This window comes from Clupea harengus, chromosome 20 (assembly GCF_900700415.2).
Source record: "Clupea harengus chromosome 20, Ch_v2.0.2, whole genome shotgun sequence".
Taxonomy (NCBI): Eukaryota; Metazoa; Chordata; class Actinopteri; order Clupeiformes; family Clupeidae; genus Clupea; species Clupea harengus.
This window is the reverse complement of record NC_045171.1, coordinates 14593493-14617037: the sequence shown is the minus strand read 5'-3', so window position 1 is coordinate 14617037 and position 23545 is coordinate 14593493. Positions and strand designations below refer to the sequence as shown.

Sequence of the window (23545 nt, the reverse complement as noted above, 5' to 3'; positions counted from 1 at the left end):
TGTTGACAGCAACAATAGTAAAACAAAACGCAATAATGCGAGTTGCCCGATGCAGTCAACTCCCAGCAATCCACACAGTGAGGCTTTAACAGAAAACAGCCCTGTGGGTTATGGTCGGGGAAAGTAGGACCATTGAGGCCCTACACAGTCTACACACAGTCTCCATCAAATTAGTACAAACAAACAAAATCTCACACTGAACATAGAACAAAAAGAACCAGGAGAAAATTATAATAATAATAATAATAATAATAATAATAATAATAAAATAAAAATAAAAAAAGAGTTAAAAAACAAATGAGAAACATACAAAAGAGAGAGCGCAAGAGGGGAAAAGCCTTTGGTGACAGATTAAGATGCGTTTATGGCTGATTTAACAGCACTTGTGCACAATCTGCTGCGGTCACGCGCTAATGGGATTCCACTGTAAATTACCCATCATGCTGTGTGACGGAGCACAGTCTGGATGTAATTTCAACACACGCCTGCGGTGCTGATCACCCGCGAGTTTCGGAGCCAGCGGGACCTCACACAGCCTCAGCTTCCCCTACCGCCCCTATCTCAGTTTGTGTGTGTGTGTGTGTGTGTGTGTGTGTGTGTGTGAGAGATTTTCTCTCCTCTCATCAGCACTTTCCACAATCTGAGCAGCTGAGACAAAAAAAAATAAAGATTTAAACATTTGTGACTGCACAGGGCTACAGTGGTTTGTGTGAGAGATTGTGTGCATGTTGTGTGAGAGTATATGTGTGTGTGTGTTGTGGTTCATGCAAGGTGATGGAAAATGGCCAAATGTACAGTAGATCTTCGGGCGGAGAGAAAGCTGCTGCATTGCACGGCTGGGAGAATTTGTTACGTAAAAATGTCTGAACTCTTTGTCCCCCCCCCTTGACTAGTTCCAAGGAAACTACATGATCGACCCACTAACTGTGTGGTCTTCTAGGGAGGAGAGGGAAATGTTTACTTGTCACCTATACGTTCATTTACTAGCAGACAGGGGTGAACATTTGATTTTTTTTTTGGTGCTGCCTGGGAATTGAACCCAAGACTTCAGGGTTGTTGTCTAAGGCAAACCACAGGAACTCTGGGAAAACCAATTGCCTGAGCTACCAATGTCACATCAGTGATGACCATATCAATCCAAATCCTTCGCCGATTGGCCACCCTTGTGCACAACTGAAGCCAGCCTATGGGAAACCAAACTTCTCTGCACCAAAATAGCAAAAGTCCCGAGACACATCAAACTTTGTGGCATCGAAACAGCGCTAGTGCTAACTGGCTGAAACTACCCCCCCCCCCCCCCCCTACCTTGGGGTCGGCGAGGGTGTTGATGACGTTGCCAAGGGCGAGCAGCGAGCGGTTGATGTTGGCACCCTCTCGGAGCCGCGCTCCCTTGGCGTTGGTGGCACTGGCTCGCTCCGAGCCCGCCAGGTCGATCAGGCTCATCTTGGCCACGCGCACGTTTGGGTTCAGGCTGGCTGAACTGTCCTGCTGTCTCAGGTACACCTGTCCAGAATCAAGAGAAAGAGGGGGAGAGAGGCTATGATGAACATCCTGTAACAACATTATACACAAACACCATTAATCAGTTTACATGCATATTTTCTTCATTATGAAATGGTCAAGTTCTGACCAAATGTATATATTTGAACATACTGCATAAATCCAGCCATGATGTACATGTGAGTCAAGTGTCTTTATGTGATAGTAGGCTATATGGCGGTTTGACCCTAGAGCATCTCCATGCATTCTAGTATTCTTAAATAGAAGTAAGCAGGAATATGTGTTTAACATGGGGAGGCTTTTTATGACCCCTTCAGGTTCAGTCATATTTACTGCTACGTCATGGTGCTCTGAGCAAAGTTCGGGGCAGTGTGTGTGTGTGTGTGTGTGTGTGTGTGTGTGTGTGTGTGTGTGTGTGTGTGTGTTTGTATACCTGGAAGACGGCATGAGACCGCGAGGAGGTGGCGTTCATTTCTGTGGGGTGCTGGGTTCTATTTTTGTTGCCATAATCCAGCGCTTCTAAGATGTGCTCTGCAGATTTAGGCTACAAAGAAGGAGAGGCAGAGACAGAGATAGAGAAAGAGACAGAAACGGAGAGAGAAAGAGAGATAGAAGAAAAAGAGAGCTCTCATTCATCTCAAAGAGGCTGTGCGTCCACGGTAACGCATCCTCATGCTGATGCTAGAGTGAGTCAGAGGCAAGGAGAAGCACTGAAGAACTACAAGGGTGCGATTTCAAACATCAACCCTCTACAGGCACACACATGTACAAAAAAGAACGTGTGCACACAAGCACAAAACGGCACATCACATTTATGAAATAACCTCCATAATGATGGATCATTTCTAAATGACAATTCATTTCCATTCCCTTGATGGGACCATCAGCCTATGACCCCGGAGCTCTAAAATCCCTTACTGAGGGCCCTGAACTCACTCTCTCTCACTCACACTCTCTCTCTCTCACACACACACACACACACAACCCTTACCTGATGCACTGTGAGCCCCTGTACCACAACTCCTTTGCAGTTGTCCTCTCGAACCGCCAGTGCTCCTGAGTTAGCCATTAGATCCCGGATCTGCTCATTATACACCTGCACAGGCACAGTCAAGAATGAGAAAAACAGCAATTAAAAAACAAAGCAAAACAAACAACCCCCCCCCCCCCCGCAAATGTTAGACAGTTGACAAAGTATCCCAATCACCCATGAGATGAACAGTCATGTGAGAATGAATGTGAATGTGAGTGTATATTTATTCTATTACCTCCAGGTAGGAGAAGGCCACCTCAAACACCTTCTCGTCCTTCATCTGGTCCATGCGGCTGTACAGCTCCTTCATGGTCAGGTACATGACACCCGGGTCATCCGTGGATCCCAGCATGGTGTGGGTCTTCCCAGCGCCCGTGGCCCCATATGCAAACACTGCAGAAGGGGTCAGGAAACTGGAGCTTAGAGGGTAAATGGGGCAACAGCCTGAGTACATGCCTCTCCCGTCAGCCTGCTAGTACTAAAGCACTAATGTATCCTTTCAGTTCTGTTGCCCTGTTCAGGGGCAGGAAGCAAAGTGGGACGGAATATGTTGCTTTCCTTCAGTCTGGCCAAGGCAGGTCTGCTGTTATGGCGACCGTGGAACATTTGGGAACTTCTGAGTCATTGTGGTTCCCAGTCAGGGATAGACACAGACACACAGTGGTGTTGCTGACCAAATGTGTTCCCCAGAGAGGTGTATAATACTCCTAGGAGAAGCTGTTACCAGGAAAAGGGCTATTTTCTGCATAATACAGAGTGGAGAAGGGCTCAAATACAAATCTTCATTTGACGTCACACCCACACCACCGTGTAATAATGCATCTTAACAGAAACAAATATCTGAGTGAAGATTTGGAAGAGGTGCCACAACACTTAAATGTGATACACATTTTAAGATTACACAACAGTGCACCCAGGCTTGCGAAGGCAACATAAAACAGAGGTGTGTCTGGTTATGCCCCACTGATGAGAGGCGATAATCATCACCATCATCATCACCGACACATAGATGCCTCTTTGACCAAATAGAACAGAGGGGAATCTAACCACAGTTCAATAGCTGATGGCAAACTAGACACGACTCTAACAAGGACACACTGTAGTGAAGGGAGAGCGTGTACATCGTCACACACACACACACACACACACACACACACACACACACACACACACACACACACACACACACACACACACACACACACACACACACACACACACAAACAAACAAACCTGTTGCCATGCCTCTGAGCAGTAGTCAATCTCTGGGAATGCCAGAGCTGCGGTGTGACCTTGGCGAGCTGTTTGAAAAGATTAATTCACGTTCTCAGCTGATTGCTTGAAGACTAACAGCGCACAAGAGAAACGTGCAACAGACCTTCGCCACCTCACCTTCACCTGCTTCATGTCTGAAGCTGACACAACATGAGGTTAGAAAGTTATTAAAAAAAAAATTTAAAAAATAAAAATAAACATTTTCTTCTTCTAATCCTTTTTCTTTTTTTAAATAATGCTATAAAATTAAAAGCAGACAGACCGGCAAGAGCCTGTCATTCACAAAACACCTCTCTGTACGTAGATGAGGAGAAGGCGCATGGCAGAGTGATGGAGGGAACACAGTAATGACCCCTATCTACAGAAGAAATGAAGTCTCTGTCAAACATAACTGGAAAAATTAAGACCTGGGGAATTTGCATGCAATGTGTTTAACAATCTGTCACAGGTAAAGGTCAGCACACTCTTTTCTGTCAGCTCAGCTGTCAGAGGGACAGGGTGAACTCACCTTCCAGGGTCCAGGATAAAAAGAAAAACACTTTTATGCAGAGGTCATCTTAGGCTTTTAACCATTAGGTCCCTTAGTAGGAATATTTTATTGCGGTTGGCTTAAAAGCCTCTGGATGAACACTGGCAGGTTAATGTCAGCCTTGACAACATTGCGAGTAATACAATACTATTGCCATATATCTTGCCGTGAAGCCCACGTAAAAACACGCTCTTCTCACCTGTGCAGTTGTAACCATTTAGGACGCCGTCCACGATTCCTTTAGTGGTATTCTCGAACACTTCAATCTGCTCACTGGTCTCGCCGAAGACGTTATCGAACACAAACTTGAGGTCCTTGTTTGCCCTTTTGCGGACGTCTCTGTTGCCTATTTTCTGCCCGCGGAAAAACGTCACCTCTTCTGCTTTGGGGTCAAAGATGAGCATGTGGCTGTCCAGCACCTGGACCACCCTCTTGAAGCCGGAAGACTGCTCCCGGTTATTCGGGGGCCGCACACGGACAACCACCTTGACGTGGCTGCACACCTCGGTCCCCCCCATTCTCACTGGTGGCAGCTTTCAGAATAAAGTGAGGTGAACTGTTAAAGAGAGATAAACTGAGATTATTCAGACGCAGGCAAGTAAGTAGTTCATCAGTCCATGTCAGTAAAAACAATCTATGATCACGGCAACCGAGCAGAATGTCTAACGTTAGACAAAACTGCTGTTCGTTAGTTAACGTTACCTGCAAATGACACCCAATCAGCGAAATAGTCTGTGCAAACGCCTAATTTAGCAGGGTATACATTAAAAGCTATCACGAAGGCAGCTTTTTTTAGTAAAACTACTTAAAATTAACAAGACAATTAAGTCACTGGACATTTCACTTTGTCCACAAGTCTTGGCTAACTGACACAGTTAGCTTACATTAGCTATCCAGTGGAAACGTTAGGGTAGAGTTGCCAATTTGTCAATCTAGCAGAACAGACGCACGTACTATCCACCTATGCAACATTTATATGAAGAAATCTCACAACCACATCGAAAATAATCACAAAATGGATGCACAAGACATAACAACACGATTTGCTACATGCTATACTTGGATAACTAATAGTAGCTAGCTTTTCTAGTTAGCCTAGTACTTAGGGTCTCACGTCAGTGGAAGAACTGTTGACCAGACGATCTGGCTCGAGTTTAGCGTTACAGTTTCATAATATAGTCATCAAACAACAGTATAATTATAGACAAAACAATGTTATCATCATACCTCGGTAGAATGAAAAATCACGGGGTGACCAAACTCTGTAAACACCTATATTTTACCCACAAATAAATCTATTCAGAGAACAGGAGGAAGTTCTCAGCGCGAAGAATTTCAAACACAAGCTACCCTCCCGTCGCAATAACAGATTGGACGAGGACACGGCTGCGTCACATGACGTCAGAACACGTTTGTGAGTGGGGGATTTCGAAAATGTGAATCGTTCCGCAACGGCTAAACATAATGGTTAATCCGCGTTGTGCTTTTACGCAATAAAACGGTAAAATAATAAACATGTATTTGTTACATATCAAAGTGATCTGTTGAGAGACTGTCGTCGGTCGAACAGGCTAGCAAACTTGCTAGCTGCCGTCTGTAGGCGGAACACTATATATGTATCTATTGTTCCATGTGGGGCTTATTTAGGGGTGTACCTGATCATGGGCTGTACCTGACCACAGCTAAAGTCAGGCAGAAAATACCACTTTCTCTTTGTGACAGAGAGTAATTTGGAGTCTTAAATTACGCAACGTGCCCTGTGCAGTATTTATAAAGTCACATTCCTCTTATATTAGTAAGTGATCATGCTTTCCCAAACACACATCGCATAGGACATTCCCCATTGTTGTTTTCTTGCTAGCTAACTTGCTCTCTTTTCAGGTGATGCTTATGTCAGAAGGTGCATTTTAAAGATGTTGTTCATTACGATTACAGAGACACAAAGAGATTTGCATAAATGTGGATACGGAAGATTTCCAAAATAATGTATATTACAGGCATTAGAATCGACGTACCCCTCGCACGGAGCGTAACTGTTTAGCCACATTCTTGAAGCAAAAGGCAGACGACCTGTCACCCAACCACCCTTGCTTGGCTTATAGGCTTCCTACCCCTTAACTCTCAACTTATCCGTTTCTTAGACCTGCAACACTGGTATCTGCTGTTCCTTTCTTATTCTAGGCGTCAATTCCAAAACATAGTCTAATAAAAAGCAGTCATACCACGACTCATGTGAAACCAGGGCTGAATCTGTTAAATCTAAGCCTTCTATGTACTCCGTAAGCCTACTCTGTTACTCTGCGAAATATGGCAACCAGCATACAGTCTGTCATGTGTAGACAGCCATGAGAATTGCATAACTGGCCACAAGCATCTGCATGTAAATAACAGGAGTCTCTGTGTGGTATCTTTACTGGCTGTCTTTCAAAACAATGTGTTCTTCTACACAGAAGATTCAGGTCAGGGTTTGGATGCGTCTCCCTGGTAATGGCCTCATGTGGGGGCTGGCAGGAAGTCTGTGGACAGAGGCCAGGCGGGCACCCAGACGCCTGGCGACTCACCTGCGCTGCTGGAGGAAGTTGTGCTTGTTAGCGAGGCTGTGTTCCGGCTCGGCCCCCCTGGGACCCACTGCTCCAAAGAGGACTGCTGTCACCTCGTCCGCCACCTCTGGCCAGCAGACTCTGCACACACCTGTAATGGTTAAAGAAGTACTGGAGAGCCTGGATGTCCAACCAGGGCAGGTCAGTGCTCTCACTCTCTCTCTCTCTCTACATCTCTTTCGTGATTTTCTGTCAGCGCTCTCTCATGTTCTCTCCTTTGCTCTCCCATTTCTCCCTTTATGTTTACCAAATGGTTTTGGAGAAAAAAAATAGTCTCTGTATTTTAATAGATTTTTCAATAAACATTGTTTATTGTGTGCTGTTGGTGGAAGCAGACTGGCCAAAACCAATGTTAATTTTTTTATTCTGTCAGGTCGAGGCAAGCTAACTGTTCATCCAAGTTATTTCTTCTCCCATCAGTGCACATGGAGTAAAAATTGATACGGTGGCATTGTTTATTTCCTAGGTGGAATAAAGGGTAATTTTTCAACTTTATGGTATTTATTGAAGTGATACGAAGTGTATGAGGGATGTACTTATATCAGTTAATCTTGTTACAAAGTCCAGGAGTCCATCGTCCTCTTGCTTCCTTGTGTGTCAATTTCCTACCTCCCCTTTGCTCTCTGTGAGGATACATGTGAGCTTGTTGTCTGTTAACGATGGAGTCCACGACTCTGGCGAAAGATTTGTTGATATTTGAGCTCAACAGCCAATCAAATTACACCCCTCCCTTCTGTGCTCCTGAAGCAATGTGTTGATTGGCTGGAATTGTTTATGGCTCAGTCCAAGCGAATATCTTGGTTTACTGTTTACACAGGTCTCCCATGGTCATGGAAATGTCATGGAATTTTAAAATCTCATTTTCCATGACTGTAAAAGTCATGAAATTTGATTTTGTCGTATGTATGTCTAAAGAAATGTATTATGTTATTGTACTCTTCCATGGATAATGTTTTGTTGTGCGGATTTCTGCTGCGTGATACAGTTTCCATTTGAATTGACGAAGCCCAACTAATTTATTAGAAAATGAATAGAAACGGTTGTTGTTTCATTTCATTTAATGATTAGGCCCAACCTGTGGAAACAATTTAGTGTTGTACGAGTAGGTTGTGAAAGGTATTGGACACTTCATTTAGGGTCTTTGAAAAGTCATAGAAAAATGCGTGGGAACCCTGTTTACAGTGCCAGGACTGTGTACAAGTTTTTTTTTAGTGCACACACTGAACGGACAGCTAGAGGACGTTGAATTTGACAAAAAGTGTATTGTATTACATTCGCAGACTCTACCAAAGCTGAGGTCGGAAGTTTACATACACCCTGGCTGAATACATTCAGACTTAGTTTCATTTCATTTCAATGTACTTCCCCTCTGTCAGATCAGCTAACTACTTTATTTTGATGATGCGAAATTACAGAATAATAGTAAAGAGGATTTTTATTTTCAACTTTTATTTATTTGATCACATTCTTATTTTATTTATTTTATCACATTCTTAGAGGGTCAAACGTTTACATACAATTTGTTAATATTTAGTGGCACTGCCTTTAAATTGTGAACCTTCAATCAAACGCCTGGGGTAGCCTTCCACAAGCTTCGCTCAACACTTTGTGGGCCTCCTTGCATGAACCCATTTTTCAGTTCAGCTAACAAATTTTCTGTTGTATTAGTATCAGGGCTTTGTCATCTCCACTCCAAAACTTTGTTGTTCATAAGCCATTTTGTTACTGTTTTGGAGGTCTGCTTACGATCACTGTCCTGCTGATAGATCCATTTGCGTACCAGCTTTAGCCTGCTGAATGTGGTACCTTCAAACGTTTGGAAGTTGCCCCAAAGGAGAAACCTTAAGTGTAAGTGTATGTAAACTTCTGACCTGAACTGTAAGCATGCACGTACAGTCATTTTGAGTGGCTCAGGAACCTGATATCAGTTGTTTGAAAAAGTGTTTTTAAAAGTGAAAGCCTCTCTTTCTGTGTTTGTTTTGCTCTCTATCTAGCTCTTCATCTTTCTTGCCTGCACCCCCCCCCCCCCTCTCTCTGTCTCCCTCCCTCTATCTTTTAAAGAAGTACAACTCCTTTGGCCATTTCTCTCAAATGTAGTCTTCCCCTCAGGCTAGCTGCAGCACAGACTGGCTGGGTACTTTATCCTGCCAGCTTAACTTACAGCACAGGGGGCCAGTTTTAAGTGCAGCGACATGTCTGACCAGATTAGAGTCTGTGTTAGTAATCAGGCCTTTTGAACCGCTGTCCGGTGTGAATGTGTTGGGAGCTTCAGTGCGTCCACCGTATTCATACATTACCCCAACTTATTCATACATTATCCCGCCATAGTCATACATTATCCCAACTTATCCCAACTTATTCATACATTATCCCACCATAGTCATACATTATCCCACCGTAGTCATACATTATCCCAACTTATTCATACATTATCCCACCGTAGTCATACATTATCCCAACTTATTCATACATTATCCCAACTTATTCATACATTATCCCACCATAGTCATACATTATCCCACCGTAGTCATACATTATCCCACCGCCACTAAAGCTCCCACCAGCTTCTGCTCACAACCAGAGCAGTGTAAAAGCAGCCGAAGGATGCTGGCCGCATTTCTGGGCTTTTGATGAGGGCGTCTCATTCAACTGCTCATACAAATAACAGACTTCCAGTCTTGGATTCTGGTGAGTCATCGTCAACCATGTGCTCAACATTTTCATCTTCCTTGGGAGTATTTTCTTATAATGATAGCTTGGTATACTGAAGATGCTCCAAATGCCCAGCCTCCATCAGAGCTTGATTTTGTTGTTGCAATTCAGTTCAAGAGCCACCAGTGGAATCGGCACCGATAGTAACACAACATCAGCTCCCGTCGTGTTTTTGTTATTACTGGTGATCATTATGTGTACCATGTTTTGTGAAGTGGCGTGTCTTTGATCACACATCTTTTCTCACTGTTTCGCATCGGTTCAAAGAGAGCGATAAATCAAAGCAAAGTTCATGTTCAAAGTTCTTCAGTGTGTTTATGTGATTTATTATTGGCACTGACTTCAGGAAGGCGTTATTGAAAGGAAGCTTGTGCTGCATCCCCTAGAGGCAAAGTTGGTTATCCCCTTTGCCTTGACAACTGAGAACCAGCAGCGCTGTTGTGGATGTACCGTCCAATAATAAATATCTGTAAGATGCGTGATATATATTTCAATTGGATCTGTAGGTTACACATGCATTATAGATCAGCACGAGACGGTAAGTGGGGACAGGGGAGAGATCGTCAGTCCCACACGTTCTAATTTGACCTGGAGGTGACCTGCCTATCACCATCACTGAATCCGTGGTGACAGTGTCGGGCGGTTCTCGCTGTCAGTCAGGACATGCCCCCGTGCCATGTGTGCACTCAAATAGCTGTTTACACCCAGCAGCTGCACAGAGAGCATCAGCGCAGGGCTGATCAGCGCAGGGCTGAGAGCAGACGCTCAGAGTCCAGCGGACCATGGAGCTGAAGGAGAGGGTGAGCGTCTTTGAAACAGGAGGGCTTCTGTTGTGTAGGCGCAGCAAAAAGCCAAACACACATGCCAGTGTAGGTGCTTCTCACACACACACACACACACACACACACACTCACTCACAGTCACACACACACTCACACACACTCACTTACCTGCTGTGGATTCACACATCAATGTGTTTGGAAAACAGATCAAAACAAAACAAAAAACCCCTGCAGCCTTGAGTGCAAACATCGCAGGGCCCATTTGTTCTCACGGTTTGTATATATAACTTCACCAGAAGACTTCACCTCTTGATCTGAAACGATGCAATTATTAATATCTGTGTAGAAACTTGTCTGTCCTCACGTCTATCTAAACCACACGGTTATTAATTTAATTAGCCTGTATGTATAGCCTCGTTGTGATCGTGAGCCAAGCTTACACACACACTTGCACGTACGTGGACTTGCACAGCCATTAAGTTGTCAAACAGGGAAAGAGAAAAAAAAACAAAGTTTGTTGTCAAACTTTGGATAGTTCATTTTTTTTTGGTTAGTGCGAGTCATCGCCTGTGCCGCTGTTTTGGGGGAAGTAGCTTAGCTGGAAGGAGCTTGGCTTTCGCTAACGTGTGAGCGCGGACAGATGGGCATGAGTCAAAGGCCCTTCTGCTGAGGAAGACCGGACCGCAGTGGAGCGGGCGGGGGAGGGAGGGAGGGACCAAGGCCTCCCAGGCCCTGCGGACATGTTCACAGCCATTTTGGGGGATCGGTGTATGTGTGTGAGAGAGTTTGTGTGTGTGTGTGTGTGTGTGTGTGTGTGTGTGTTGGGGGGGGGGCAGGTGTTGGGTCAGTGCGCTGAGTCAGCAGATGGATCTGTGGATGGTGTTGCCAGTGGAAACGTGGCAAGCGGTGAGTGGTGCCCGGAGGCAAACTTGCACCTCTCTGAAAAACTTCACCACCGGACCGCCCATGGGCCAACTGGTGCGCGGGTGACTGCCAAAGTGCCTGTCTAAAATTAGCCAAAAAAAAACTATAGTGCTTCTCTCTTTCCTTCTCTCTCTCTCTCTATCTCTCTCTCTCTCTCTCTCTCTCTCTCTCTAACAACCAGCCGAGTGGCTTCTACAGCTCTCTAACTCTTATCAGGGCAAGTGGCCAATTTTGGTAAGCGCGATTCCAATGGGAAAGTAAGTGGATGTGTAAGCATTCAGGTCAATGACTCTTCTACTGCCTACTCATAGGAACCAAGTGAACGTGACCGCAGCACATGGTTTTACAGGAGATACTGTATTCTGATTTGAGTGTGTGTGAGTGTGTATGATCACCACCACTACAAAGACAACATTTTAACTATCGGCAGACAGACAAAAAAGAAAAAAATATATATACATGCACACAAAGAGGTCAGTCTTTTCATAATTTCATAATTTCTGCGCCTGTGCGCGTGTGCGTGTGTGTGAAAGAGAAGGAGCAGCAGAAGTCCTCACTATGCTCCCCCCCCCCCACCACCTCTGGAACACGAGGGTTGTGAGCTCAGCATCAGGTCATCCTGTTCCGCCCCTAAGACGTAGGAAGTAAGATGGAAATCACGGGGGGAACCCTGCATATTCCCTGTCTCTCCCCTCAATCTCCCCGCCTCTCTTGCGTTACAGTGGAACCCCTCCCCCCTCCCCCTCGCCCCCCTACTCACACTAAGTGAGGGTTTCACTGACATCTCAATGAGGGTTGTTAGCCAAACACAGGCTCATCCCGCGCACTCTGAAAGGGAGTCAGACTCATATTTTGATTGGCCATTGTGCAGCAATCAGGCTCGCTGCAGCGCCGGCTGCTCTCAGGGGCCTGATTGGAGCTCTCTGTGTGTGAGAGAGAGAAAGAGAGAGAGAGAGTGAGAGAAAGAAAGAAAGAGAGAGAGAGAGAGAGAGAAAAAAAAATTCTGCAATTATGCCAAAGTGGGTAAATGCAGGCTTTCAGCCTCCCCTCACCTCCCACACACTCACATCAATTGCTGCACACACACACACACACACGTCACACGCACACAAACACATACATATACACACACCTTTTGTTCGCTTACTGCACAGGTGGATATGGGGCATAAGAGAGAGTGTGTGTGTGTGTGTGTGTGTGTGTGTGTGTGTTTTGGAGGATTACCCCTCACACCCCCGCCCTTCTCTGTGGTTCATCGCAGGCTGCTACTGAACAGCGAGGGTTGAGTTTGAGGGCACTGGTATAATAACTGCAATTAGTATTCAAACACACAGCCTTTATTTTTGAACAATTATTGTGCGCTTGATGCTTAATTAGTTAATTGGTATTTTGTGTGAGCTTGTGTTATTTCTGGATGTACATGCTATTAGACTAAGGCTGAGTAACTTGAAACTATTGTGTTCATATGCGCTGTTAATTTTATGAATAACCTTATTCGACTGAAAAATGATGTGTGTATGAGCGAGCATGTTTGTGTGTGTGCATGATCACGTGTGTGTGTGTGTGTGTGTGTGTGTGTGTGTGCATGATGAAGCATGTGTGTGTGTGTGTGTGTGTGTGTGTGTGTGTGTGTGTGTGCGCGTATGATCAAGCGTGTGTGTGTCTCCAGCTGCCTCTCCCGTCTCAGCATTCCACTGCGTAAATGGGCCAGACTGGATCGGCCCCATTACCCGCCAAATTAGCCCTGAAAAGATGACATTTGCTACAACTGGACATTATTCTATTCACCTTGAATTGCGGCTCCGTTTAGCCCAGACCCGTAACCGCTTTAGCCTAATTATCTCAGTCATTGGGATGCCGTCCTACCATTTGGCTAATTAAATAATGGGCTGTGTGTGTGTGTGTGTGTTGGGGAGTGTGTGTTAGTTTGAATAGTCACAGAGTAAAATAGGGAATGCTGGGTGGGATGCGTGTGTGTGTGTGTGTGTGTGCCTGTGTGTGTGCGTGCGTGTGTGCGCGCGTGTGTTAGCATGCGTGCGTCTGTGTGTGTGTGTGTGTGTGTGTGGTGGCGGCGGCGGCGGCGGTGGAAAAGAAGCTCCTCGGCACAGATGGGGAGAGGTTTTGCAACAGGGTGAGCAAGCGCGAGGTTCCCTCTCAAACCAGAGCGAGGGCGGGAGGAATCCGTCCTCCGAAGGTGTTAGGCTCAGTGTGTGTGTGTGTGTGTGTGTGTGTGTGTGTGTGTGCGATTGTGTGTGTGTGATTGTGTATCTGATTGAAGGACTGATTGCAAATCTTTGTGTGGGTGTGTTACTGAAGGTGTGACACTGTGTGTCATTCTATGTATGTGTGCGTGTTGCTAAGGGAATTAGACTGTGTGTGTGTGTGTTTATGAGGTTTATGTAAGTTGGGAAAGCTGTGAGGCTATGTATGTGCATTATGAGTGAGGGGTGAAAGGGGTGAGGTGTGTGTGTGTGTGTGTGAGGGAGAGTTTTGCATAACTTGGTAAAGCTTTAATGCTATGTATTTGTATTATGTCTTGGTAAAGGGGTGAGGCTGTGTATGTATGTGCGAGTGTGAGTGAGTGTGTGTGTGTGTTTCTGAAAGCCCACGGCCAAGATCACACCGAGAGCGTTGTTTGGTGTCAGGACAGCCTGTTTCCAGATCACGAGCAGATGAACACAGGCGCGAGGAAGGAAGAAATCCAAACAAACCCTGATAACCTGCTCTAAAACAGTCTAATGGTTGAACCGTGTTCTACCAGCCACTTCACTGAAGGACGGACCTTCACAATGTATCATGTTTGAATTTGTGGGTTTGAGCCGACTCCTACAGGTGTGACTCCAACAGGTGGTTGACATTGCCGCAGCATTTTCATAGTCAGTTCTTGACTATGGTGACATTGTTTACATGTATGCTGCACCCTCTACCTTAAAACTCCTGGACTCTGTTTACCATAGTGCTATTCGCTTTGTTACAGGAGACGCTTTCAGGACCCACCACTGTAACTTATACAAGAATGTTGGTTGGTCCCCTCTAGCAGACAGGAGGGAAAAACACTGTCTTTTATTTGTTTATAGCCTTAGTGGGAAAACTGCCTAATTATCTCATGTCACTTTTAAAATTAAAATCCATCTGTCATAATACACGGTCACAGAGCCTCATCTCCCTTGAAATCCCCCTTACAAAAACTAATAGCTTTTAAGTTCTTTGCTTCCCATAAATGGAACACTGTTCAAGTGGAGTTGAATTTAACCAAGTATTTGTCTGTCAACCAATTTAAGAGCCTTTTAGATAATAAGGATGTGCCTCAATGCTGTTGTTTTAAATGATTCTCTGATTTAATTTTTTGTACTTTATGTTATTTTTTTTTTTTTTTATACTACGTTGTTTAATGTGTTTTTTTAAAATTTATTTTGTCTGTTTTGTTTTGTTATGGTTTGTTTATTTATTGTTCTTCTGTACTATGTAGCCTCAATCAGGGCATTGCTGCAAAAGAGCCCTGTGCTCAGTCAATTCTCCCTGAATAAACAATGATGATGATGATTTTCCTACAGCTGATTAGGTCACTGTTCATTTTCATACAGGTGATTATGTCACTGTTCTAGAATTTTCTTGAAGGTAATTATGTCAGTGTTCTAGCATGTTCCTGGCTGAACCAGGCACACCAGACCGGCGGGTGGCCGTCAGGCTGTCTGTGAGCATCTGTGGGCCTATTGTTCACGGTGTGCCCCGACACCTTTGGTGCTAGTCGCACCCCTGTTGGCGGCTTTTTGACCGATTGAGCATGTTGATTCGGCAGTGGAGCCTGTCGGTGAGAGCGATCACTCTGATTGGCTGTTCAGTACTTTATCTCCGCTTCTTTATCTCCTGCTCTCGACACAGGTTTGAGGAAGCATCATCTAGGAGAACTCTGTCTGGGGATTATGGACAAACCTTTAGAAGAAAAATCTTAGCTCGGCTTTTCGTCTTTAGCCTTTCTGTACCTTGACCAGAACACCATTCTCCATTGCTGTCTGGAATCAGTATGGCTCCTTTGAACTTCATGAGGTGTGGAATTGGCTTAGGAATCTCAAACCTATTTATCCTCGATGATATCCTATGCATCTTCAAGTCCACTCCCCCTCTGGTGGTCCTCTGCCTTTTACTGCAATATATGCCTGGTTCCGCTAGGCTAGTGAATGCTAGCGTATGGTTCCGATCAGTGTGTGTGTCTTTTGTAGGAGAAGGCTGTTTGACCTTTTCTGTGTGTGTGTGTGTGTGTGTGTGTGTGTGTGATGGGGCAGCCCTCATTGTGAGTCAGAGCTACGCCATGATCACTGAGGGACATCAGGTGGATGACTGTGCATTACTTAAAGGTCTTAACAAGGGTGCCGACGCACACAGACACACACACGCACACACACTAACACATTCATGCAGTCAAACACGCACTGCGTGTGTTAATCAGGGTTGCAGATGTCTGAGCTGCTCACACACTCCTCCTCATGATGAGACATAACAGCTGCAAACAGACAAACAAAACAAACAGACAAACAAACAAACAAACAAATAAATAAATATATTAATTTCAACACGAATGATAAAACAAGCTACCTGTCAGTCATAAGCCCAGGGATGCCCCTTGTCTGTGTTCTCCCGAGACAAGAAACAGACAGGGTATGTCCTCCTCCACTCCTAACATTAACAGATGTACTGCCACTGTGTGTATGTGTGCGTACCTGTGTGTGTGTGTGTGTGTGTGTGTGTGTGTGTGTGTGTGCGTGTGTGCGTGTGTGTGTGTGTGTGTGTGTGTGTCGGTTTGTGTCGCCCAAATCCCCAGCATCTGAGCGCAGTGCTTTGTCTTGGTGGCAGGTCCACCCACCACCACCTGATGGATCCCCCCCGGCCTCCCCCTGAGCCTTAGCAGCCAATGATGGAGTGCCCCCACCAGCCTGCCAGCCCCCTCACCTCCCCCTCGGAACCGTCCCCTCCAGGCGGGCATTCGCCCTCCCGCCCACACCCAATGAAGACATGCCCGCGTGGGAAGTTATCTGTTTTATTTTATTGGCTGCTAGAATCCCCCACAAACACACACACACACACACAACCAAACACACACACACACACACACACGCACACACACACACAGAGAGATGTATGCAGTAGAGACAGTGTGTCCTCTCTACGGCTACCCTTCAGTGAACAAGTGATACAGGGACATGATATCTCGATTGGGAGGCGAGGGGGGGGGGGGGGATGCGGGGGAGGCTGTGTGAGAAAGAGAATGGGGGAATCCTCTCTTCTCTGGCTGTCGTCAGGAAGGGAGGTGTGTGTGTGTGTGAGCAGTGTGTGTTTGTGTGTGTTCCAGTGAAGAATAATGAGCTCGGCAACTAGGGGAGAATCCACCAACGCGTCTCCCACCCCACCCCCACCCCCCAGTGTACGGCTAAGGGGGGGGTTGCTGCTTATGTCATCGGAATAACCCCCCCCACCCCCACCTCAGCAGCACACTGCTAACGAATCAGATAGAGCTGAGCACAAATGGTCTACACAAACACACACACAAACACACACAAACACACACACACACGCTTTGGCATCTGCAGTGAGCTTTTGTTGTTAACTTTTATCGACGCCGCAGTAAGAGCAAGTAGTTTGTGTCTGGGTGCAGTTTGAACAGCAGTCGCGAGCGGATTCTTATTTCATGTTTTGTGCGCAATGTTATTTGATGAGCAGTGAGAGGGAACATTGATTCCTCTTAGTTAGCTAAGACTGTCGCCCCCAGCTTTTATTGCTGAGACGTCGATGGGAGCGTGTGCGAGTGTGTGTGCGTGTGTGTGCGTGTGCGTTTGTGTGTGTGTGTGCGTGTGCTTTTGTGTGTGTGTGTGTGTGTGTGTGTGTGTTTATTTGAAAGCACGGTTTTCAGATATGCTCGATTTCTAGTGTGTCACACAACCTGCAGTCATCTTCTTCTCTTCTCTCTTGGCACTCTTCTCTCCTTCCACTCTCCTCTCCTTCCCCTCTCCTCTCCCTTTGTCTTTTCTCCCTTCCCCTACCTGTATTTCTTTCTTTTATTCCTCTCTCCTCTCCTCTCCTCTCCTGCTGCATTTGTGTACCCACCGATCCTCGCCACTCTTCTCTCCTCTCTTCTCTGTTTTCCCCATTATCTTCTTCTTCCTGTCTCCTCCTCCTTTACAGTTCTCCTCTCTTCGCACTCTCTTCTATTCAATTCAATTCAATTTTATTTATATAGCGCCATAACAATACAATTGTCTCTAGGCGCTTTACAGAGCCCAGAGCCTGAAACCCCCTTAGTGCAAGCACAATGGCAACACGGGCAAGAAAAAACTCCCTGTTAGTCAGGAAGGAACCTTAAGCAGAACCACGGCACATAAGGGGGAACCCATCTGCTTGAGGTCGGCCGGGTGGAGATAGGAAGGGGGGAAGGGGGAGGGTTGTGTGGCAGAAGGGGAAGGGAAACAACAGGTGTTGTACATAGCCTGCATTTGGTAGATGTACATAATATATATACAGACATCCAGTGGTAAATACATGATACAAACAAGACCAGTTTAGTGGGTATACACTGTGCTCAAAGGTTTACTGTTACAGGGGTAAGGGGAGTAGGAGCAGAGAAACAGGTTGATGGTGGCAATAATATATATTGTATATAAGTGCTAGCATAGGGTATGAGGTAGGGTAAGTGTACGGCAGTGCGGTGGCGGTGGGTGCAATTGGCCGAGGGTTTCTACGGGTAGACCGGGTGGAGAGACTACAGCAGCGTCCCATAGCGAAGATAGTCTGGATTAGGAGAGAAAGAAAAAGAACAGAGTGAGTGGGTAGAGTTTGGCTGTCCATATGCGTAGTTGAGGAGTAGTGGGGGTGAGGAGCAATGTTTCCACTTCCATCAGCAATTGGAACATGCTACAAGGGAGAGAGAACATTTTTGTTAGTAGACATTTATTTCAGAAACAGATAAGGAGATACCTTTGGGTAGTAGATTTACAGTAGGCAATATGGCCATTTTATCAGTATTATTATAAGCATTAGCAATGTGATATGAGAGGAGAGGGAGAGGGAGAGAGAGAGAGGGAGAGAGCAAGAGAGTGAGGGAGAGAGGCTGCCTGGCTAGGTGTAAGGGAATATTATTTAGTATATATTTTTTATTTTTTATTTTAGTCCAGTTTAGTTGATTGGGGGGGTATTACATCTGTTTAGATTTGTTTGGTTTATGTAATAGGGTAAAATATTTAGTTGCATATGTTTTTTGAGTCTGCTAGCGGTTGCTATTTCGGGCGAAATTCAATTTTCGGTTGGCTAATCTGTGGCTAATTTGCCTTTCCTAACAGTTTGGTGAACTGTTTTACCTTGTAATTTACCTTGTATTTACCTTCCCGTTGACTTGGTGGGGGATCCACCAAGTGGCCCTATGGAAAAGCATCACAGGAGTGAGAGATGAGAGGCGCGCCACCAGAATGGGCAGGGCAACCTCCATGCCGGGATTGGCCTTGTTGTCTCTCCCCCCTGCTCAGCCCCTAGGCCCACCCAAGACGATCAGGGGCAGAGCGGGTGTGTACCCTACGTGTGTATGTGCTACGTATTTTTAGTTAAGGTTAGGCTTAGTTGACGCAATTACTTATGGCTATAGGATGTACTGAAGAGGAATGTCTTTAGTCTCGATTTGAATTTCGGTAGGGTGTCTGCATCTCGAATGGAGGCAGGGAGATTGTTCCAGAGAAAGGGGGCTCGGTAGCTAAAGGCTCTGCCTCCTACTGTGGTTTTTGATATTCTTGGAACTACGAGAAGGCCTGCACTCTGGGAACGGAGCGGTCTTAGAGGGCAGTAGGGGACAACTAGTTCCTTAAGGTAGTTTGGAGCCAGGTCATTTAGGGCTTTGTATGTTAGCAGGAGTACTTTGAAATCAATTCTACTTTTGACAGGGAGCCAATGCAGAGAGGCAAGTACAGGTGAGATGTGCTCATATTTTTTAGTTCTGATGAGTGTACGGGCAGCAGCGTTCTGTATAAGTTGGAGGCTATCTCTCCTTGTCTCCTCTCCCCCTCCCTCTCCCTCTCACCTCATCTCTCCTCTGTCTATCTTCTCCTCTCTTTCCTCTCCTCTCTCCTTTCCTACCTCTCCTTCCTCTTCTATGGCTTCTCTCTACTCCTGTCTCCCCTCGCTCTCTCACCTTCTTGAACCCTCTCTCCTCCCTCTCATTTGTCCTCCCCTCCTTCCCTCCCCTCACCCCTAGTGGAGGAGTGTGTTCCACAGTCAGTGGAGGCAGATTAATAATTGATAGCTGTAATTACACACGCAGGCAGTAGAGACACGCTGCTGATTGACAGCCACATATTAAGGCCTTGCCTCGCAAGGCTGCAAGTTTAGGCTGAGGTTATCACTGGCCACATGAGTCTCTCTCTCTCTCTCTCTATCTCTCTCTCTCACACTCACACACACCCTCTCTTTTTTATTCTCTTTCTCTTCTTCTGTCTTACCCTCTCCTCCCCTCTCATCTCTCTCTCTCTTTCTCTCTCTCTCTCTCTCATGAATAGACAATTGGTGTATTGGCGGGTGGGGGGTGCATTGTGAAAGCGAGTCCGTGACTTCATTAGCCAAATGCACTCAGGACTCTGCCACACAGATCGGCTCGCTCACACACTCGCGCTGCGCCACGCCAGGTGGCTGGGCCTCCCGCTCCAGGGATGGGGCAGTGTGTGTTTGTGTGTGTGTGTGTGTGTGTGTGTGTGTGTGTGTGTGTGTGTGTGTGTGTGTGTGTGAGTGAATGAGTTAGATGAGATAACATTGCCCAGTCTCAAACCCACCGTATGTCATACGGGTATTGACATTTTATTTTACCATGTAATTGTACAGAATATATAGTCTAAGTCATTTAGGAAGAAATAAGTGGGTAATGCTAGTATTCGCAAATTGAATTTGAAACTTAACCAAAGTTGTTAAGTTTGTGTGTGTGCATGGTTGTGTATATGTGTGTTTGTCTGTGTTTGTGTCCAGCGTGTCTGTATGGCAAACAGCTGGCAAAGAGAGCCACAGCCGCTGCTCTCTGTGTGTGTGTGTGTGTGTGAATTCTGTGAGTGACTGTATGTAAACACTGCACCAAAACTACCATAAACATCAGACACTCTGGGACCTGCTCAATGTGTGTGTGTGTGTGTGTGTGTGTGTGTGTGAGTGTGAGTGTGTGTCTGTGTGTTTGTGTGTGTGTGTGTGTGAGGAATGTGGGAGCGCTGTGGGAGAAGCTCTTAATGATCACTGATCGACTGGCTGCACTGCCTGAGACTGCGGGATGAGGAGAGATGAGAAGACTGGAGGAGGAAGAGGAGGAGGAGGAGAGCGGAAACTAGAGGCCCAGAGTTTACCCAAGTTTCCTGAATAATGTAACAAGTTGGGCTGTGTCTTCCTCCTCATGAAGTCTGAGAAAAAAAACGCTCTCTTACGCAGCTCTGACACACGGCACAGGCACACACTGATCCGTCACACATCTCCCAACATATACACACACACACACATCTCTCTCATACAGCGTCATTCTGTATTTAAGTTATGTCGCACAACACCATTACTTAACTCTGTCACGCTAAGCTGCATCACACTTTCACTTACTATGTCACACATATCTCAAGACACACATACACACCACCTCTGACACTTTTTGCTGTCATCATGTCACTAAGCACCATTATAAAGCTTCATCACACAGAACACACACACACACACACACACACACACACACACACACACACACACACACACACACACACACTCAGCAGACAGTACAGTTCTGTGACTCCCGTGTCACGTCACAGTTCCGTCACACATCCTGACCACCCACCACTTTGATGCTGATGCGCCATGACAACGGAGGAAGAGCACTACTCTTGTTACTCTAACACTACTAACAACGAGAGAGGATGAAGAAAAAATGGATGGAGAGAAAGAAAAGGCGAAGAGAAAATTAACCACTTTATTGAACCGTCATATACGTAGCATAGGGCAACTTTCTACGACAACAATTTACATACAGACGCAATACCCCAACTACACCGACGCCATGGAAGGAGACTGCATATCACAGATGGAGAGAGAGAGAGAGAAAGGAAAGACAAATGAACCTAGGGGGTGGGGGGGGGGGGGGGGGGGGGGGTGTTGGTTGAGTAACGGCGTGAGATGCGGCACCTGAAATGTTGTTTTAATAACGTTTATTGGAGCACCTCCACTTCAACGTTGAACAATATTGCAAAAAGTGGCGTAGAAGACAAAAAAAATTAAAAATCAATAAATCATTTGTTCCTTCTTTCTCTCTCTTGCCTCTTCTTCAAGACACGGGAGCCAAGTTATTACAGAGGCTTTTATTACAATATTTACATTGGTGCCCAGCGTGCGTGACCGAGTGAGCGGGCGAGCGAGTGAGCAAGTGAGTGCGGAGGCATGCAGATGAGGCTGGTGCCCCATGGACAGCTGGGAAGGTGGATGACTCACCGCTCAGGCGTGTCCTTGGTAGGGTCTGCATATGAAAGGCCTGAGTCCGCAGGCGCCGCCTCATCCGAGTCATCATACCCCATCATTTATTGCGGCTTATTTCCATAATGAGGCTTTCCGCAGAAAAGAAGCGTAGGGACAAACAGTGGGGACTGTGTGTGTTTGTGTGTGTGTGTGTGTGTGTCTGTGTCTGTGTGTTTGGAGACAGCATCGGTGTCTGATAAGTGTTTGGTTTGGTTTGTTTACTGTTTAACAGAGAGAACAGGTTGAAGGGCACAGCAGAGTGTGTGAAGCTGTTCTTGTGTTTGTGCGTTTTTGTGTGTGTGTGTGTTTTTGGAGACAGCATCGGTGTTTGGCTTGGTTTGTTTTAGGGCACAGCAGAGTGTATGAAGCTGTGTATGTGACTGTTCAGTATCTACCATTGTCATTGTTATTTCACTTCTTCATCCTTTCCTGTGTTTGGCCCAGCTCAGTTCAGTCAAGTCGACCTGAGCGAGAAAAAGAGAGAAATCTTATTGAGCCTCTTGCGATGGCCACGGCCATAACCTTTCAGCCGAGTGGAGAAAATCTTTCCCTCCTCTCCTTCCTCAAGCCTTTTTCCTCCATCGTCACCATTGATCTGGCGTGAGGAGCAGAGGTGTCAATAAGCAGGAAACACAGTCACTTCACAGAAGGTCAGCCGGACATCTCCGTTTCGCTCTCTCTGTCTCTCTCACACACACACACACACACAGACACACACACACACACACTCTCACTCTCTCTCTCACTTTTTTCTCCTCCCTCTTCCTCCCTCCAACTCTTTTCTCCTAAATCTTCAAGTCTGCGTCCATGTCCATCTCCCTCTCTGTCTTTGCTCGCTGTCTCTCCATCTCGCTTTCTCGTTCTCTCTTCCTCCCTCCATCTCTCTCTCTCTCTCACTTTCTCACCTTTCCTCCAAATAACTCTCTCTCTAAATATTCTGTTCTCTGTCTCTCTCCCTTTCTCTCTCCCTCCCCCCTCTCTCTCTTTACATGTTCTCTCTCCATATATTCTTCTCTCTCTTGCATGTTCTCTCTCCATATATTTTTCTCTCCCTCACTCTCTCTCTCTTTACATGTTCTCTCTCCATCTATGTTTCTCTCCCTCACTCTCTCTCTCTCTTGCATGTTCTCTCTCCATCTATTGTTCTCTCTCTCACTCCCACCTTCTTGTCTTGAGTCACTGTCTCTTCACTGCATCACTGGTCACAGACATCTCTTCTCTCTCAAATGGCAGCATCAAGAAAAGGGGGATAGAGAAAGAGTTAGGGTGAGGCCCGACAGTTAGACAGGGAGATAGAAAGAGTTAGAGAGAGAGAGAGAGAGAAAGAGAGAAAGAGTTAGAGAGAGGGGGACAGTTAGAGAGGGGGGTGAGGGGGGGGCAAGAGAGACAGGCTTGGGGTGTCTGTGTGAGAGAGAAAGTAGGATAGAGAGAGAGAGCGAGGAGCTGCAGTGAGGGAGAAAGAGGGGGAGAAAATGTGAGAGAGAGAGAGAGAGAGAGAGAGGAGAGAAAGCAGACAGTGTTTTTTTCTGCGGATGACTCAGTGAGACTGAGTGAGTGAGTATGTGGCCGAGCTCAGCACTGATTGAGCTAATTGGAACGGGCTCCATTCGGTCTGTAATGACAGAGAGCTGCTCTGAACACGTGTGCTCCAGAGCGGGGCCAGAACCGGGGGGGGGGGGGACGACGACAT

The 23545-nt window shown here is 46.0% G+C and overlaps 2 protein-coding genes across 4 annotated transcripts in view; one reads left to right on the top strand and one right to left on the bottom strand.

Annotated features, from left to right (window-relative positions):
- kif18a (kinesin family member 18A) overlaps nucleotides 1-5710 on the bottom strand; it is a 30871-nt gene extending 25161 nt beyond the window's left edge. For both annotated transcript variants that reach the window (XM_012819447.3, XM_012819448.3), the window contains exons 1-6: nucleotides 5565-5710; nucleotides 4537-4893; nucleotides 2769-2926; nucleotides 2492-2596; nucleotides 1934-2044; nucleotides 1306-1503 (exon numbers count right to left, since the gene is read on the bottom strand). In XM_012819447.3, coding sequence (XP_012674901.1) covers nucleotides 1306-1503; nucleotides 1934-2044; nucleotides 2492-2596; nucleotides 2769-2926; nucleotides 4537-4855 — 891 coding nt within the window. In that variant the 5' untranslated portion in view covers nucleotides 4856-4893; nucleotides 5565-5710. The remainder of the gene's footprint in view (nucleotides 1-1305; nucleotides 1504-1933; nucleotides 2045-2491; nucleotides 2597-2768; nucleotides 2927-4536; nucleotides 4894-5564) is intronic.
- Nucleotides 5711-5729: 19 nt separating this feature from the next.
- mettl15 (methyltransferase like 15) overlaps nucleotides 5730-23545 on the top strand; it is a 97856-nt gene continuing 80040 nt past the window's right edge. Inside the window, exons 1-2 of one of the 2 annotated variants that reach the window (XM_012819399.3) lie at nucleotides 5730-5838; nucleotides 6788-7078. In XM_012819399.3, coding sequence (XP_012674853.1) covers nucleotides 6809-7078 — 270 coding nt within the window. In that variant the 5' untranslated portion in view covers nucleotides 5730-5838; nucleotides 6788-6808. Of the gene's footprint in view, nucleotides 5839-5907; nucleotides 6133-6787; nucleotides 7079-23545 lie in introns of those variants that run through there. The other variant, XM_031587066.2, reaches the window with a different exon arrangement.